Genomic DNA, 18,701 nt, shown 5'->3' on the forward strand with positions numbered 1-18,701 from the left:
GGCCAGTGCTAGCCGGACGGGGCGGCGGCAGGACACGCGGCGGCGTGCATCAGCTCAATGAGGCGCGGCGACCGTCGCCGGACAATGGCCGGCCGAGCGGCCGCCGGAGGTGGCGCGGAGGGGCGCCCCCCGGGCGGCGCGGGTCGGGCGCTGGCAGGCAGAGGGCCGCCACCGCCGCCGCTACCGCGCGATGATTATAATCTCCCGAGCCTAGGCGTCTCTCATCCACCCCGCCAACAGCTGAAAACCGGCGTGTGCGACGGTGCAAACGAGCCAGTTTGAAGCCCGTCAGATGTCTGGACAGCTTGTCGCTGGGGTCGTAGGTCATAACCAGTCTGGGTGCCCGCCCGGACACCCCGTGTAGGCCCAGAGGACACGACAGGCCCGGGTCACGGGACGACATCGGCTAATGGCCCTGTGCCACAAACGGCCTGCCTGGATCACGGGAGCTGTCCATGGCTTGGATCGGACGGGACCAGTCCGGGGATCATATGAGGTAAGCAGTCTGGACTGCAGGCAGCGGAGGACCGGTCCTGAGCCGCCGGCAGAGGACCGGTCTCGAGCCGTGTGAGAGCACCGGGCGGGTGCCCGTGAAAGTGGCCAGTGGCGCCGGTCGATACAGGGCCGGCCGCCTGCCGCCACCAGCTGGCGCCATCGGCGCTCGGACACAAGTCGCACAGAAGCCGGACAGGGGCGCGAGAGGGCAGTGACACGGGAGCCGGACACGGGCACGGGAGACGGACAGAGGTGGGGCAGCACCGGACAGACGTAGGACAGTCCAGGACAGGGGGAGACGAGCCGGAGAGGAGCCGGACAAAACCGAACCACACTGGACACCAGGCGAACACGGCTCGGACAGTGCCGGACAGAAGCCAGACAGCAGCCAGGCAACCGCAGCGGGACGGCGCCACCGTAGCCCTGTTCGTTGGGAGGTCGTTTACAGACTGTCCACTCCGGATACTTACATTCAGAGCGTCGACAAACAGCTGCACATATTTGTGCGATTTAAAGAATACCGCCGGGCTCAAGCCAGTGGAGGGCTCGCCAAAAGCTCCAGTGATGCAACTGTGTAAACGTCAGTTACACAGCTCCTAGGGGAGCACTACACAATACGGCTTTGTGGACAGCGCCAGCTGGAGCGGGGCCAGTACAGGATAAACAGACGAGCACCAGCCTACGGCCAACGGACCGTAAAGGCAAGGACAGGGGCGTCGTCCGGCCGTGAAGCCAGGCTGAGATGGTTGCGTTAAACTGATACGGAGAGAGCCGTCTCGAAAGCTACGAACTGCAGTCTAGGTTTGGGTTCGACGGCCAGGAGCCCAAACGCTTGAACAAATTAGCGAAAACGGTGAGCAAATGCAGTGTCGCACCGGGGTATTGAGCTGTGACAGCCAGCTGGCAGCTCATTACCTGGGCAGGTGCAGAGACATAGGGGAATTTGTTGTTATTTGTTGTTAATCGGTGTTTTAGGGCGCGCCGACTGCGGTGGTCATTTGGCGCCCATAACACATGGGGGGATTATCTGCACGCAAAATTAACCTATGGGCAGATACAATAAAACGACCCTTGGGCTGCAAATGTCGCGCTCGAAACATGCATCTAAAAAACTCTGTACAGATAGAGTTGGCAGTCGACCTGGAGCAGCACGTGGGTCACTTGTTACGTCGCAAACCCAGTGTCGCAACAATAAACTGTTGGGTCTTCATAAGCTTTTATGCGTCTCTGCATTGGCCAGTGTCGAAGGCTTGACGCGAATGTCTCATGCACCCACTAATTTATGCTTGGCAAGCGGCGGCTGGTTTTCACAAGCACCGGAACTTAACGGTATCATCGGAGGCATGCTAACGACATGCACACGAGCTTGAGTCACGCTCTCGCCAAACATCGCGTGGTGGGTGCAGCGAGAGTGACAACGAGGCACAGGCAAAAAATCCGGAACCGATTCGTGAGACAGAAGACTGAGCATTGAGGGGGAGGGGGTTCACACACGATCAATGTGGTGAGCCCCACTAACCTGAATATCATACGCAAACCCGGATCGGGATTAGGGAGCCCGGATTGATCGATGCATGAAAAAACGCATCTCTGGAATAGTACCGCCTAATGAAGAAAATGGGCAACTTTTAGCCGACCGTCCGTCCCGATGGCTTAGTTGGTTAGAGCGCCTGCCTTCCGATTCACCTACCCCTGGCGGGGTGCGTTCGAGTCGCTTTAGGCGATCGCTATTTGCCCTTGACAGACATCACCTGCGGCCGGTGGCACCGGCCGCGATAAAGGTCGGATGACGTCAGAGGGCATGGCAGGCCGTGCCAAACATTGCGGCACGTTAAGCTCTCGCCACCAAGTGCAGCCGTTGACAAGGAATTGCGCGATCGCATGGTAAGGGTCACGACTCACAAAACGAGCCCTGCTTAGCGTGAGCTCCAATCCAACACAAAAATCCATCAATTCAAAAGGTGCGAATCAACCCTTTAAAAAGGCGTGCATACAAGCCACAGAGGCGTTTGGCGCAGCTTAGCGCAAGTGGATCCACTTAGCCGATCTTTACCCGCGGCACGCCTCCGCCGCTGACATATCCGCAGCGTTCGCTTGGTGAATAATGCAGCGGACCGCCGCCGTCCCGCGGACCCGCTGCACCCACCGCTGTGACATGTTTAGCACACGGACCGGTGCCAACTGTGCCCAGACGTCCACGCACGGTGATCTTGGCAGCAGGCTTCTGACACAAGTAGAGCATGACGTAATAACTTCTTTTAACTTCTAGCAACGGCCCCAGCCGAAGGATGCAACTAACGCAATAACGGAAAAAACAAGCAATGACGGTGGCAGAAGTGCTCCACGCGTTAACGACCATTCCGTGTCCAGTTTTTTTTCTCAGGGAGCAAGACAGGAAGACTTCAGCATTCATCACTGAAATAACTATGCAGTGATGCTGAGGAAGGGACGCGTAGACCATGATGTACTGCAGGTCGCAGGATACGGCAATCCAATGATGCTGTTCCAACATTTGTAAGACCCTTTCGTACCTAACCGTCGTTAGTGCTCCAGAATTCCAGTGTCCCGACAACCGATGACATGGCCACAACAGAAAAACAAGCTCAGAACCACAGGCGAGCGGATCTGAGGGACACTCTGGGAGCATGAGGTCCCGTTTTACTCACCGCACAGCCCTATATGGTACCGCATAGCGTGGATTCAGATGACACGATCGGTTCAATCATAGAGCAGACCATTACATCACGGTCGTGACAGTCACGGAGGCAGTTTTCATTGTCCACGCCAAGCACGCAGAAGTGCGCGGACACGTCAGTAGTTGGACACCCAGTGGCACTGTCAAACAATTACACGGAGGCGCATGCGATTCATGTGTCAACCGGTTCAGGGAACTTTGGCTTTCGACGACTCCTATGGATTACGAAAAACGCAGGGGTACGGTGGAAACTGGCCGCAAGTAATGGAGCTGAGCGCGCGTGTGATCGTCATGCCCCAAACTATCTCGGTTTGGAGTGCAGCGGCGTCTGTTCGAGATCGGGGGAGAGGTGGCCCTGCACGCTTTCCGTTGGATTCCTCTGCCGTACTTATGGCGGGTAGTTTTAGGATCTCTCAGAATGCTGCAACCGGTAACCTCGAACACATCGTGTAATATGTTTCACGTCTGATGTCCTGTGAGTTGTCACGTCATCTGCTCTGGTTGCTGAGGTCTCACACCCATCCTTGCAAACGTCCCACTGGTTGCTGAGGTCTCACACCCATCCTTGCAAACGTCCCACTGGTTGCTGAGGTCTCACACCCATCCTTGCAAACGTCCCACTGGTTGCTGAGGTCTCACACCCATCCTTGCAAACGTCCCAAAACCGTCGCGTCCGTGTCCCACGTACGACAGCTGCGATAGCTCGCACACATCCACGCAAGGTTTGCCAGTGGGATTGTCCGTTCTCCCTCTTGTTAAAAATAGTCCCGTCACTGCGGCGTCTGGCTCGCGCGATCCGGATCTGTTTCAGATCCGTGTTCCACAGCGCTATCGCGGCTGGAAAATGTCACCTTTCCCACGTTGATCGACTGAGGGAGTTGAGACCGCTGTGTTATGACATTGCTACATTGAAAGCCCGCTGCTCAAATAGCACACGTGCAAATGCTCAATTTATATAGCGCCACTTTTGCCGAAATGCGAGTCCTCATGTCGAACTCTGCATGAACCTGCGAACAGCTGTGGCAAATATATTACCTCATAGACAGCATAAGGGCCGGAGCGTGCCGTTAAAGTCGAGCGTTTTCTAAAAGGTCAAGGAAGACTCGTTCCGTCTGCGACCTCCTCACTTGTAATCTGACCCATTGGGCAGGAGTTAAGTGGCCAGCAAGGTGTACTGAGCAAACTCATCCGACATGAGACACCCAACGTTCTGTCCCGGCCAGCCGGTCAGTCTGTCCCGGCCCCATGCCTCCGTCCTCACAGTTCTCACACGGGGATCCCTACAATCTTCACAGCGAACGAAAGTCTGCTGTCAGCCCGCTCGTCCGGTGAGGAAGAGGAGGGCACTGATCTGACGGGGGCAACGACGACCTCGACGCCAGGCAGGCGGCGACCCGCCAACAGCCACCCCTCAAGCCTCTACCGGACGACGCGCTGTCTGAGGCGCCGCATCATTCGCAAACACGCAACAGCAAGTCCGCCATAAGATCATCGACTTGAAGAGCAGCTCATTCACCGCCAGAACTCGCCTCAGCGCTAATCCCATTCTGCCATTACGGGGCGAGTCGCACAACTGGTCTGCTTTATGGGGCGGCTGAGGATTTGAGCTCGGGCCGAATTATTTATGGATGAGCCATGATGTGGCAACTTCAAGCCCAGCCATGCCCGACTGAAAACTGAACCAGACCATGAATTTGACGGACGGTCATCGTACATCACGGCCGAGACCGTACGGCGGTTAAAGAAGGAGCCAAATAGCCGGGAGACGAGACCCGTTTGGGAGGTGTTAGCGGTGCTAAGATGTAACGGTGCTAAGTGCTCAACTCTTTTCAAGCTGAAGACGCGATTCTCCCATTACATGCAGTGACGGATGCTCGGACGGCAGGTCACCGGTGAATGTGACCCGTAGCCGAAGGCTATGCGACTCTTCCAAAAGGCGGTCGGGGCGCGCGCGCTATGAGAGCACTAATCAATGACCGGAAGGCCAGTAACCCCAGCCAACGCGAGGCGGGCAGTGGATCAAACACCGTTTCGGAACGCTTTGAACTCGAAGCCAGCCAGTCCCTCCCCTTCCTCTATCCCATCTGGACGGAGGTCGGACTTAAAACGCGGTCGTCTCCAAGCCGCGATTTCATCGGATTGGGACTCCCCCCCCCCCCCCTCCAGCAGGCTGAGCACGGCTCTTCCTTCACTGCGTGGCGCCCCCGCCAGCTGCGAATCTGGTGCCGAGCTCAGGCTACGGCAGTGTCACCGGCATGGTGTCAGATCTGGCCGCTCCGCTGTCACCATCACCGACCCCGCCAACGGGTCCAGGTCTCCCTTCAGATCTGGGCCCAGCTTCAGCCCCAGCGGCGAGTCCGGGTCGTAGTACGAATCTGAGTCCGGATCCGGATCCGAGTCCGACTCTGACTCTAGCTTCAGCCTCGCGCAACGCCGCCCTAGGTCATCCCTAGCTCCGCTCTAGGTCACCCCATCCCCACCCCAGGTCATCCCCAACCCAGTTCTAGGTCATCCCCATCCCCACCCTAGGTCATCCCAGCCCCGCTCTAGGCCATCCCCAGCCCCACCCTAGGTCATCCCCAGCCCCGCTCTATGTCATCTCCATCCCCACTCTAGGTCATCCCCAGCCCAGCTCTAGGTCATCCCCGGCAGCCTCGCCCTCGCCACGCCATCTCCGACCCCGGCACATCTCGGGTCCGCGCCGTAATGGGCTGGAACGCGTCTGACGAGCGCGGCGGGCGGCGCCGGCGGCCGGCCGGCGATCCGTACGATGGCGGCGCATCCGGCGCCGGCCGGCGTCATTACGGCGCCCGAGGGCCATGCCGCCCGCCGCGCCGCCCGCCGGAAGGTCGTAGGACGACCGCCATCAGCGGGTGGCAACGGGGAGAGCTCCGACACCCCCGAAAGGGTCGGTCACGCATGGGAGAGGTCGGACACCTCTGGAAGGGTCGGTCACGCATGGGAAAGGTCGGACACCTCTGAAAGGGTCGGTCACGCATGGGAGAGGTCGGGCACCTCCGAAAGGGTCGGTCGCGGATGGGAGACGTCGGACATCTCTGAGAGAATCGGTCACACATGGGGAAGTCCGACGCCCTGAGAGGATCGGTCACACATGGGGAAGTCAGACACCTCTGAAAGGGTCGGTCACGCATGGGAGAGGTCGGACACCTCCGAAAGGGTCGGTCGCGGATGGGAGACGTCGGACATCTCTGAGAGGATCGGTCACGCATGGGGAGGTCGGACGTCCTGAGAGGGTCGGTCACGCATGGGAGAAGTCAGACAGCCCTGAGAGGGTCCGTTACACATGGGAGAGATCCGACACCAATAAGGTCAGTCACACATGGGAAGGTCGGACATCCCAGAGAGGGTCGGTCACACGTGGGGAAGTCAGACACCTCTGAAAGGGTCGGTCACGCATGGGAGAGGTCGGACACCTCTGAAAGGGTCGGTCACGCTTGGGAGAGGTCGGACATCCCAGAGGGTCAGTCACACATGGGGAGGTCCGACACCTCTAAGAGGGTCAGTCACGCGTGGGGAGGTCGGAAATCCCAAAGAGGATCGGTCACACGTGAGGACGCCGGACACCTCTGAGAGGGTCGGTCACACATGGGAAGGTCAGACACCTCTGGTGGCTGGGGCGGGTGTTACACCGGGATTTAAAACTTAAAAGGAGTTGACTTGTCGCGTCTTGACGACCGTCAAAACACGAAGTTTGCTGTGACACCACTCCGGCGAAATAAAAAAGCGAACGTGTCTGAAAATTCGGCGAAGCGTAAGAGCCAACGTGCTCGACTTCTGACGAACGTCATAACTCACAAACGTCTTCAGACAAACATTGGCGCACTGAGGAGGAATGCATTACTTGACTCAGAAAAACCACGATAACTGGTGATAAGTGATCTACCAACACACATGGAGCAGAATCCTTGTCTGCATGCCCATACCTGCCTTCAAACATAAGACAGCCCACCGCCTCAGAAACGAATCCGGTGTCTCAGAATAAAATGCGTTCTGGTTTCCAACTTTCCGTTTTGTAGTGGAACCCGCTTGTCTACGTGACAACTTCCGTCTTTTGACGCCTCCATCCCGACTCCAGCTGGAGACGTCGCGACTGCGGTGTACACCCGCTGAACGAGCCACGGCCGGCGGCTCATTCGCGTCAGGGCGGGGTGTCAACCCCTGGGGGCACCGCCGACTCAGGAGCGTTGGGGTCCCTGGAAGAAACCTCGGCGCTCGGCAGGGACCACCACCCAGGACAGCGCCGCCTCACCAGCCCGGCTGGCTGACCTGAAAGAGCGCCATCACTGCGCTTGTCTCATTTCTACTGCTCTGGAACCAATGGCACGAGGCGATTACATCAGATCAGAGAGATCAGGATCGTAACGTGGTCAGCATGGTGCAAGCTTTGCAGTTGTCAATGTTTTAAAAAAGCAGAACACGTGCTTCTGCTTTCGAAACATGACTGAGACACGTCCAATAAATCTGATAAACGGCTACTGTGTCCAGACTAGTAAATCGCCAACCACAAATCAGCCGTCAATAAAACTGCCTGTTCGAAGATTAAGACGGGGTGCTCGAACCCATTGTTTTCCGCGGTCCAGTGTCAACCGCGGCGTAAGCATTTTTGCCTTTCTCTTGTCATCTTCTCTCTCCGCATCCGTCAAGGGAATAAAGACGCCCTCGTTCTCCGGCGCGTACTCGGGAGTTCCGAAAAGATATTCCAGACTCAAGAATCGGCTAAATAGCCGCTCTTGCGACGAGATGATGCTATCTCAGGCAGCGCGTCGTTCTGCGACCGGTGCGACAGCTGCAGCAGTCCGCAGGACCGGGGTCTGCCGTGACGGTGGCAGCGTGCGCCACTGAATGCCTGGTATGGAAACCTCGTACTCCTGCGTGAATAAGTCATACGCAATGAGCCCTGGGACCGCAGCGGACATTCTGTCGCACCATGCCGGCCGCTAATAAATTAACGCATTCCGACTAAGGAGGCAAACCCCCCACCATGTCATCTAATTGTTGCTTTCGCACGGGAACTTCAGGTGTGATAATACCCATCGTTACGCCGCATTGGTACACAAGGGGAACAAGGGGAACGAGGGGGATCCGGGAACGGAGCCATGACCGTACGCATGCCCGCACGAGTCAAGTGAACGCCCGCACCAGCTGGGCTGGGCTATGGCTGAACAGTCAGCACTGAAGGGCATTGCGGCAACGGCGAGCACGGTACAGGCGCAGTGCGACTCGTGGATTGCCGTAATCGCTTTGAATTCCATCTCCGACCGACGAATCACTCGCTCCACTTCCTCCAATCGCCCAGGAAGGAGTGCGCCTCTGAGCGGACGCCCTGGGGCGTGGAGCGCCGCCGGACGCCGAAAGGGACCGATCTCACGCTAGCGGCCGCGTGTCGTTACTGCTCCAGCCCCGGGTGGCAGACCAAGACCAGGACGGCGAACTGAACAAGCGGTCAGGCAGGCAGACCACGCAGCGCTGGCTGACGGCTGGGACGGTCGGCAACACGCTCGTCGGGCAGTGCCATCTGTGCTGCACCCCAAATACCCTACAAGCCTGTTTTGCAGTTCAGTGGGTTACGTGGACTGTGGCGCGTTTTAGACGGCAGCTGTACGTAATCACTGATGGAGTGCGAGCTATCAGGAAATACTGCTATTTCTGCCGTAAAATCTAACTTTACGGCGCAAACGCATCAACATAACCGACAGGGTTCATCTTTGTCCCTGACACTCCGGTGCGACGAGGGTACGAGCCGGCGCAAAGTGACACGTCAAGGAGCATAGCGCCCTAAGACACCAGCCACTCCACCTTCCGCACGAGCGGAGCAGGCGGACGGCTGCGCGGACCGGGGCGGCTGCGCCACCTCCCGGCCGCCTCTCCCCACAGCAGCAGACCGAGCCCCCGAGCAGGCGGCAGACCTCGCAGACCGGCGGGGCTGCGTCACCTCCCGGCCGCCTCTCCCCACAGCAGCAGGCCGAGCCCCCGAGCAGGCGACCGGCGTCGCGCTTTCGCGCCGTCGCGTCGCCCCCAGCGGGACGGCCCGCCGCGGGGCGTTTGGTGCGGGCCGGAGCGCCGCCACCGGCTGCCAGGAGAGCTCGCCGGCGGCGGGCGGGGCACGGGCGACGGGGGCGACTTCGGCGGCGGTGCGGCCAACAACGGACGGCCGCTGTCGTCGCCCAATGGCCCGAAATAATCAGCCGCGCCCGGCCGTCGTCTGGCCGCTGGTCAGGCCCCGGGCTGAACGGCGTCCGGCCGGGGTGCGAGGGCTGAGAAGACGAGCGCTCGTTCGGGAGCGGATGCAAGGTTCGGTACAAGATGTGCCCCGTCACCAGGGGTACAAGGGAGGGGAGGGGTATGACAAGATCTGGATAAGGGGCATTGGCTCAGCAGGGGCGTGAGGGTCTGCTGGACTGTAGGCCTTGGCTAAAGAAATGAAGGATTTGTTGGGCTAACAGGAGCGTGAGGGTCTGCTGGACTGCAGGCCTTGGATAAAGAAAGGAAGGTTTTGTTGGGCTAGCAGGGGCGTGAGGGCCTGCTGGACTGTATGTAGGCCTTGGCTAAAGAAAGGAAGGATTTGTTGGGCTAAGGGCGAATCTTCGGGGAGGAATATTCGGACGAGGGGCATCGAGCCGATACGAGTCGGCGGCACGTTTTAGGTTAAAGTTCAGGCGGGTCTGAAGGGAGCTCAAAAGGGATAGGGCAGGGTTATACCGTGTTCCAGGTCACACTACGCTGAGGACGTGTCAGGGCCAGGGAGACTGGGATCATAGGCAGCCGGCCACCGAAGTCGCAGCCAGTTGCGAGGCGGCCGACCGAGTCGGAATGCTCTCTGACTGTTTAGAAGCGACACCCCAGATTGATCCAAGATCGCGATGCGTCTGTAAATCATTCTCGAAGTCTCCACGTCACCCGTTCGCCGAGACACGAATACATTCACAGACCTACGCGGACACACGGGCTTCGTGCGGCCAGCTACACACACATGCACACTCAGGTGTGTACACTGAAGCACGTGACAAGAACAGCATAGCCCCCTAAGGCTGCGCAGCAAGCACAAACAGACTGATAAAAAACAAACACACACGTACACACACACACACACACACAAACGGACGCGCAGATGGATGAACAGGCGGCCGAGGACAGGGCAAGATGACGAAATCCGGCTTCAAGGTGACCTTGAAAGCCGGAGCAGCTCGACGGCGGACGGAGTGATCATAAGGTCATACCCGCGTGCACCTATCATAATGCTGCAGCAGCACCAGACGCAGCCACGGGATCAGCCATGATTCAGAGCGAGATCCATCGATGTTGAGGCGGAGCGGAGATGCACCGCTACGGATGCAAAATGAAAATGAACTGAAGCTTGCCACGCCAGTTTTTCGCTCAACCTCAACGAGTACCGAACGGTAGCGGGGACCATGCACGCATCGACCTCGTAAGAATATAGCAGCTGACAATAATCAACAGTAGCAAAGTACACAGAAACAGGGGGTGCACCCCACACTTTCGTGAAGCTGTGTTGGGGGAGGGGGAAATTTTGGAAATGGTCCCACGGATTTTAAAGATTGCCATGGGTTATTGAGGACGTTATTTCAAATTTTCAGCTTTATTTCGCGGACGTAAGGGGCGTCGCTTAGTACGCCTGATCGGACAAGCCTTGTTGCATCCAAATCCGACGTTATTTGTAATAGCTGTTTGTTGGCTAAAACACATCTAATATACGTTCCTGGACTGGCAGTGAAAGTACACTTGCTTTGACAACGTGAGATAAAAATGTGAGTGAGATAAAAATGTACATGTTTACGTAGCATATGCATCCAAAAACACCCTATCACTTCCATTTAAACGCGCAATTACGCACACGAACGGAAGACTGCAATGGACGCTTTAGGCGTCCGGCACCCTCACGGCGTCACTGCCGCCAATGCACCAGTTTGGGAAAAACTCACGGTAGGGTCGCGCTTATTAGTGGTGTGATGTTCCCTGACCTATAGCTCTGAGTTTTAGAAGAGACGGCTTGATGGGATGCAGAGCGCACGCGCATGATTCTTAAGTTTCAATGTTTATGTCCGGCACGGGCTGTTTGTCCTCATTACTTGACATTCCGGAGAAACTTTTCATGGATTTAATTCTAGGATCCAGTCCAATCTCATCATACATTTTAACTGTAAACTTTCCACCTCCCGCACTTTTCTACAAATGTTAAGCCCCGCCCATCCGATTCGGGGAAGCAAAAACGTTCCCGAAACAATCCAGATTAATTCAACCCCAACCCGACCTAAAATGACATTTGAGGTAAATATGGGGACTCTTCTTAAACTGACATTCTCCGGCAATTATCAGTCCGTTTCATTTCGTTTGGCCGGTTGATTTCTCAATATTTCCAATTCATTATCCCACAGGGTGCTCATATATCAATGGCGATCATTGCTACCCCTTTAAGAAAAAGGAGCGCAACGCACGTCATTGGACAACCTTTTATGGGACGCCAGCGACTGCGCATGTCATACTGGCTCTCAGGGGCCGTGGCTTTAACGGGGTTCGAAGCTGTGGACCCCTCCACGTAGAAGCCGAGTGTTCTAACCAGCTCGCCATTACACCCCTCCCCAGGGGGGGGGGGGGGAGGGGCATTATCGGCGCATTCGCTCGTCTGCCCGTAGGTTCTCACACATAGCTTGCGTAGCTTGCATCCCACGGTTACAACTAATGCGCTCCTTTACCTTCGGGATATGCTCTTACCCGGCCTGGGGGTGCCGACCTATTAGATTTAGAGTTAGACTTCGCAGGGGCCTTAATTAGCGGGATTAGAGTTCTACTTCTAAGTTAGCGGGATTAAAAGCGCGACGGTGGTAAGTTAGGGTGCACCCTCTACATGGGCCTAGACCGCTCCCTTAACTCGGCTTGGGGTGTCCTTCTGCAGCTGTCTACGTGCCGTTGTTTGTGCTCTTCTCCACACGCTGACCTGGGGTGTCCCTTTCCGTAAGTTTATGAGCGTCCGCCTCCCACTTTTCGTCGTCGAGCGCGACCTTGACCTTGATCGCAACCTCCACTTCGAATCGGCTCTATACCTGGGCTGGGTGGGAACCTGCACATGGTCTTGGGGCCTCTCATTTACCTCGGAATCAGGTAGGCATAGCTAGGTTACGTGCGTCCGCCTAGTGGGCCTTTTGAGCGTCCTTCTACCGGGCTTGAGGCACGGCTCTACATGCTTCCGGTAGGACGCTCCGCTGGAGCGTGTTGCTGTTTGTTCTTTTACACGGGGTGACACGCATCTACTTGTGCCTGGGGTGCCCCCTACCTGCGTTTATGGCCGCCCCTCCATCCATATTTGGAGGGGCCTCTCTGCCGGGGCTCGAGGACACCTGCAGTTTCAGGAGTTGATATTTAGGCGCCCCTCTATCCAAGCAAACAGCGTCGTCTCTCTTGGAACTGCGGGCACCCATCCAAGCTCAGACCTTCCTTGCCTCTGCTTAGGGAAACAGCCCTGTCTGTGATTGGAGAACGCCACCACGCGTGCACTCAGAACGCGATCCATCCGAGTTTGAGGCGTCTTTTCGTCTGGACTTGCCATCACCTGGGCTTGAAAGGCGCCGCCGTGCTCGGTGCTCGAGACATCCCCTTTTCGTTTCTAATAACAGGGGCGCCTTAGCCGGACAAAGGGCGCCGAAATGTCCAGGCGCTAAGGGGGATGGACGGGCTTTTGCCCCCCCCCCTCCCCTCCTCTTCCTGGGTGCAATACTGACAGCAACAACCGGCAGATGCGCGTAAGAGCTGAGGTTACCGCCCCACGAGCTACGACTAACCCCAGCAGGTGAACCCGGGGCGCGCTCAGCCTCCTGTGAGTCCTCAGAGGTCGCGCGAAGGTCACAGGGTCACAAAACGTCGCGCTCCGACGGGCGGTTGTACAACACAGTTACGCCATCATGACGCCGTGCATTACGGCGGCTGACAAGAGCACCAGCCCGTGCCGGTGGCCTGATTTTTGGCACGCGATGTTATGTGGTGACCCGCCTGGGCGTGGTCTTCAGCACCACTGGCGAGCCTATCGGGACATGACAGGCAGAACAGGCCAAAAGCTGGTATTCGCCATGTCGCTTCCAGGTGTCAGAATTCGGCAATGAAAGGAAATCGATGCGTGATTATCTTTGGACGGCGGAGGGGGGAGGGGTGCATTTAGCAGCTGCCGTCACTCCACGTCGGTCTCTCTTTTTCACTCGGCTGCCGCTCGGGACGCCGGAACTCTGGGCCACAAATCGAGGCGTGTCCAGCTGGATTTCTCCTGGCGCTCGCACCGGCTCATTGGTCTGTTAAACGGTGACGTGGGGGGATATTAATGGCTACCCCGCCATCGACAATGGGCGTTTTGGGTACGAAGTCAGCATGGCCCCGGGATGAAACGAGCGGCAAGTATTGTTTTAGCCAGGAACAATGGAGTCGGTGCGCTGGGACCACGCATTGTCCGCCACGGCGCGGTCAGGGGCCAGCGATTTTGTATATCGCAAATCTAACCGCGCGTGGTGCACACACCACGGATGGTCTGCGTCAACGGCTGATAACTTGTGCGTTTCTAAGCAGACCGGGCAACGGAGATCCTCTCGTGATGGTTTTCAGCGTGTTATACAGCTGGGCCTTACACAAACAGACCACGGCTCTGGCAATGTAAGCAGATTCATGAATAGTCGGCTGACCTTCCCACGTTCGGGGCTAAGCCTCGCAAACAAAGCCAGGGTGACCTCCTGATTCAACATGCCAACGATGCTGCTGCATACCAAGCCAGTTAAAATACACACTTAACGCTGTCCGTAAGACGAGTGTTAAGCGTTTTCGGCCCATCATGCCGTTTATATACACACTAAACTAGCGCCTTGAACCCTGCAGGGCCAACTGTCAACATTTCACCTCGCGTCCGGCACGGAGCGTGAATATGATCTATCTAGACCAAACAACGCGTGCGGCCCTCGCACGTCAGCAGGGACGACGGTCCCCGCGCGCGGGCCACACCAACGCCTAGTGCGCCAACCACCCGACGGCACCCACGCCTACAGCAACCACGCACGTCAGCAGGGACGGCGGTCCCCGCGCGCGGGCGACACCAACGCCTGGTGCGCCAACCACCCGACGGCAACCACGCCTACGGCAACCAGCACCAGCCCGGTACTGCTTCCAGACCGGGGACGGTCGGCCAGCCGCCAGCCGGCTCCCGCCAGTCCCACCACCACGCGGCAGGACACCACATCCACACCGGCCGTGAGGCAGCGGCGACGAGGGCCGCTCAGACTGCGCGAGGGGGGGGGGGGGGGGGCAAGACGGACCCTTGGGTCTCGACGTGGGTGTTCGACCGCGTCCTGGAGATGCACGTCATCAGTCAGACGCGTCGTTCCGCACGTGTGGCACAGTGACGCTCCGTGAAAAAGCGCGATGACCGGACAGCGCGAGCTGGCGCCGAGACGACTCGCCACCGAGCTGAAGTCGGTCCGGGGCGGGGTGCGATCAGGCGCGAGGGATCCACCAGAACGTACACGTCATAACCGCGGAAACCGAGACGGCACCAGCATCAGGCGCGGGGACCGCCCGCGGTCCCGCTGAGAGACGTCTTCTGCACCAACTCGACAGTACCGCGGGGCCGAGTGACGAGATAAGTAACGCCGTAAACGCTCACAACACACCCCAGATGCCGCAACATCCGCTGACAGCGACGACGAGGTGGCGGCTCGGCGACGGAGTGTGAGCGCGCTTGAGCGCACTGCGAGCTCCATGAACGCGGGCGTTCATTCCGTGATGGACCTCGGAGTGACCGACGATGGGTGCTCAGCCGGCGGAGTGAGTGGACGGTGGCGGCGGATCGACGGGAGGCAGGACGGGCGGGTCTGGTCAGGTGCGGAGGCTCGGGTCAGTGATCGGTCAGCCGGGAGGCGTCTAATCACGCCTCGCGCCGCCCCATTCCGGCACGAGGTCGCGCCACAGGGCAGGTGCAGGACGTTACTCAAAGGTCACGCGGGGCCAAACAGAGCTGCCGCCGTCGATGGCGCGCCAGGGCTGCAGGTGGGCCGCCGACCGCAGCTGGCGCAGGCGCGAGCAGGCGGGTCACACCCCGGATATGCCCCTCCCCTCCCCCCTCCCTCCCGGCTCTCATCACTCACGATGCCATCCCTGTCCTCACCTTCCCCAGCCTCGCCCTCACCTTCTCACTCTCACTCTCATCTTCTCTGTCCCAAAATCACGTTTTCTCTCCGACTGTCATTCCCTCCACCCGCACCTCTGCTAACATTCTCGCCCAGATACTCTCTCACACCACACGCCTTGCTCACCCCCTCTGCTCCAGCGCGCCCATGCCGTCCCTCACTGCTCGGCTCCTGGCGCCGAATACTCACCTTAGCACCCAGCTCGCTGTTGTCGGATGGCTGGGTGCCGGCGGTCGCTGCGTTAAACGTGGACCTGTTGGAGGCGTTCTTCTCGATGGCGCCCATCAGCGCGTTCACCCAGTCATCACGCTCCTTGCTGGAGCTGTAACAGGCGGAAGCGACGCGTCACCATCATGGCGATGGTGATGCGGGTGGTGATGTCGAAGGCGGCGCTGACAATGGTGGTGGTGGTGATGGCGATACCGACGGACAATGCGACAAGACGGTAATATGATGATGACCGACACGCTGCGTCGATTGTGGCGACAGGCCTGGGCTTCAGGCCGCTGCGGGAGCCTGATCATACGAAGCCCACCAGAAGCCGGCCTTCAGTGCTCCAGCGAAAGGCTGGGAGATCTGTCCCACCGAGCGGCATCGAGAAACAGCGCCAAACGGGGAAAATGTCCTCAGCGTGACTGAACTTTCCTGACCGACGCGTCACCGGTTGCTGCCCGACCGGCGCATCGATCTCGCAGGACCACGCCACCCGGGAAAACTCCGATCCTCCGCTCCGGAGCGACAAGTGACGCTCAGCACTGACGGGCAGAACAGCCAGGCCAGGACCCCTTATCAACAGGATACTTCTGTATTGATTTCAGTCTCTTGGTAGGTTACAAAACCAGCACCCGACTTGCCCTCGGCAACGGGAAGCCAATCCCTCGGTCAAGCCAGCGCAAGCAAGAAGCTGCAAGCGTGCGGCTAATTGAGTGGAGCACACGCAATGCGGGCATTGGCATCTGCTACTTAGAGTCGATAACGAGCCAAAAGTAAGTAAAAGGTCGGTAACATCAGAGCCAACGCAGAGCTATTCTTACAAGAATGCTGGGCATTACCCAGGCGGGCATCGGCCATCACGCCAGCTCAAGACGGCGGTATGTCCAGCCGCCAAAAACAGCGGCTTCCGCCCGTCTCCCGTCGTTACGGCATCGCCGGGGTATCCCCTCCCTCGCGCTGGCCAGAGCATGGGGTCCGCCTGGGAGAGCCGCGCGCGCCCAACAACAGAGCCTGAGGTCATGCAAAGCAGGCGACGGCGGCGCGCCGCCCGGTCGATGCCAGTGGCCTTGGCGGGTCGAGACGCAGGTGGCGCCACCGGCGGCCGTGCCAGGTGGCAGCACCGGCGACGCGCCAGAAGGCGCCACCGGCGGCGGCGCGACGGCCGCAGCAGCCCCGCCAGGTGGCGCCACTGGGCCGGCCGAGCGCGGCGTGCGTCTCCGGACGTCCCGCTAATGCAGCCATCGGTGCGGACGTCAGGGCAGTGGCTGTGGCTGTGGCTGGCTGGCCTGTGATAGCCCGTCGCACCAAGACCGTTCGGTGCTTCTCTTTAAATGGCGCTTTGAGCAAATGTTTTATGGGGTTCACTTTTCCAGACCATCAGCGATGAACTGTTAGTTAACGTTTAGTTAGTTTAACGTTGTAGGTTCATGAAACGGATGAATTGTAACGATCGTGAAGTTAATGTCCCAGTAAATCGCACGCATGCACCATTTTTGGCCACATCTTCGGCTTATTCATGTCAAGTGTGTTGCACCAAGGTGCCAGATTTCCCGTGGAAAGTGGAACAGAAGCACGTTGAAAGATTAGCAAGTGCGGGACAGTGAGCTTTGCTGCGTCGACATTCGCCGTGTTTAAAATGTATGGACTAAAATATGAATTACATCTTGTATAAGTGTATGTATATGCGCGTGCATTTCCCTGTGCCTACAACTAGTGTACATATATATATATATATATATATATATATATATATATATATATATATATGCATATATACATACATGCATATATATATATGTATATATGCATATATATATATGCATATATATAAATATATATATATATATATATATATATATATATATATATATATATATATATATATTCAACGTACACTGCAACATTGAATGACAAATCGCATCACATGACTAAGTAACATAATTCCCACGTGTCTCAATTAAGTGAATTCGTCCAAATCGTTTACGATATGCAAAGAGGCTGAAAAATTTCCTACGGCGACAAACATGCCCTAAAACCGCCTGTGGATTTAAAACCACGCTGCCTAAACATAGCTTGCTGCAGAAACAATGACCTCGCCAAACCAGTGCAGCAACTGCAAATGAACTTCCAATTTGGCTGCCATATTTCAGCGGGTCATGCAAGGCCCCGGCTGGCGCGTTGGCTCACGTCAGCGTGGTCCCTCAGCCACGGTGCCGGACGTCAAGACAGTCAGTCTCTTTCAACCACCACCCGCCTCGCACTGACCAGCTACATAAGCGCCGTGTCGCGAACGCCCGTGTCCGTTACGCAGCTGACCGATATCTGCTCACGACTAAATGAGCTATGTAACGGCATGTACAAAGTGAAGTGCATAGGTAAATGCACGCCATTTTCACCAACAAGCGGATGCACTCCCGTGTGCTGGACCACAATAGTAGTGGAAGCGATCGAAGGTTTTCCTGAAGTAAGCACATACGTCATTAAGGGCAATCTCGGTCGAGCCCGTCAAGAACAAATGTCTTCTATTGGAAAGGATACCCATGAGTGCCTTCAAGCAAAAATATGCTGACATGAGCATAACGCACACTCATAGCAGACACAATAAAACAATATAAATCCGAGGGCAGTTATCCTCTTGAGGTCAGTTTTCCGTTACCATGCGAATATGGGAAACCACATACAAAAATTCCGGTTCTCCTTCACCATACGTTGACCCCAGGGAAACAGTTATCATCCTCCGCCCCGGACCCACGAGCTCAAGAGTGTCCACCACGTGAGCGCTCCGAGCCACCGGCTGAGCCTTCCGAGCCACCGTGGTCGTGAGCACCCGAGCCACGGGGCCGTGAGCACTCCGAGCCACGGGGCCGTGAGCACTCCGAGCCACCGTGGTCGTGAGCACTCCGAGCCACCGTGGTCGTGAGCCCTCTGGGCCAACGTGGTCGTGACACTCCGAGCCAACGTGGTCGTGAGCCCTCCGAGTCATTGTGGTATCACTTTCCGGAACAAAAAACGTCGCCGGCGTGTTAGCGACTTCTTCCTGACACGACCTGACACCGCGGTTAATGCAGGCAACCAGCGCGCCGGAAAAGGGGAGACCCCAGCTA

General features: G+C 57.5%; 1 protein-coding gene across 1 annotated transcript in view; it reads right to left on the bottom strand.

Annotated features, from left to right (window-relative positions):
* Positions 1 to 18,701, bottom strand: part of LOC119089919 (uncharacterized) — a 60,220-nt gene that overhangs the window by 15,949 nt on the left and 25,570 nt on the right. The window contains exon 11 of the mRNA XM_037212724.1: positions 15,574 to 15,706. Coding sequence (XP_037068619.1) covers positions 15,574 to 15,706 — 133 coding nt within the window. The remainder of the gene's footprint in view (positions 1 to 15,573; positions 15,707 to 18,701) is intronic.

Source organism: Pollicipes pollicipes, unplaced genomic scaffold (genome assembly GCF_011947565.3).
Source record: "Pollicipes pollicipes isolate AB1234 unplaced genomic scaffold, Ppol_2.1 Scaffold_3087;HRSCAF=3621_pilon_pilon_pilon, whole genome shotgun sequence".
NCBI classification, from domain to species: Eukaryota; Metazoa; Arthropoda; class Thecostraca; order Pollicipedomorpha; family Pollicipedidae; genus Pollicipes; species Pollicipes pollicipes.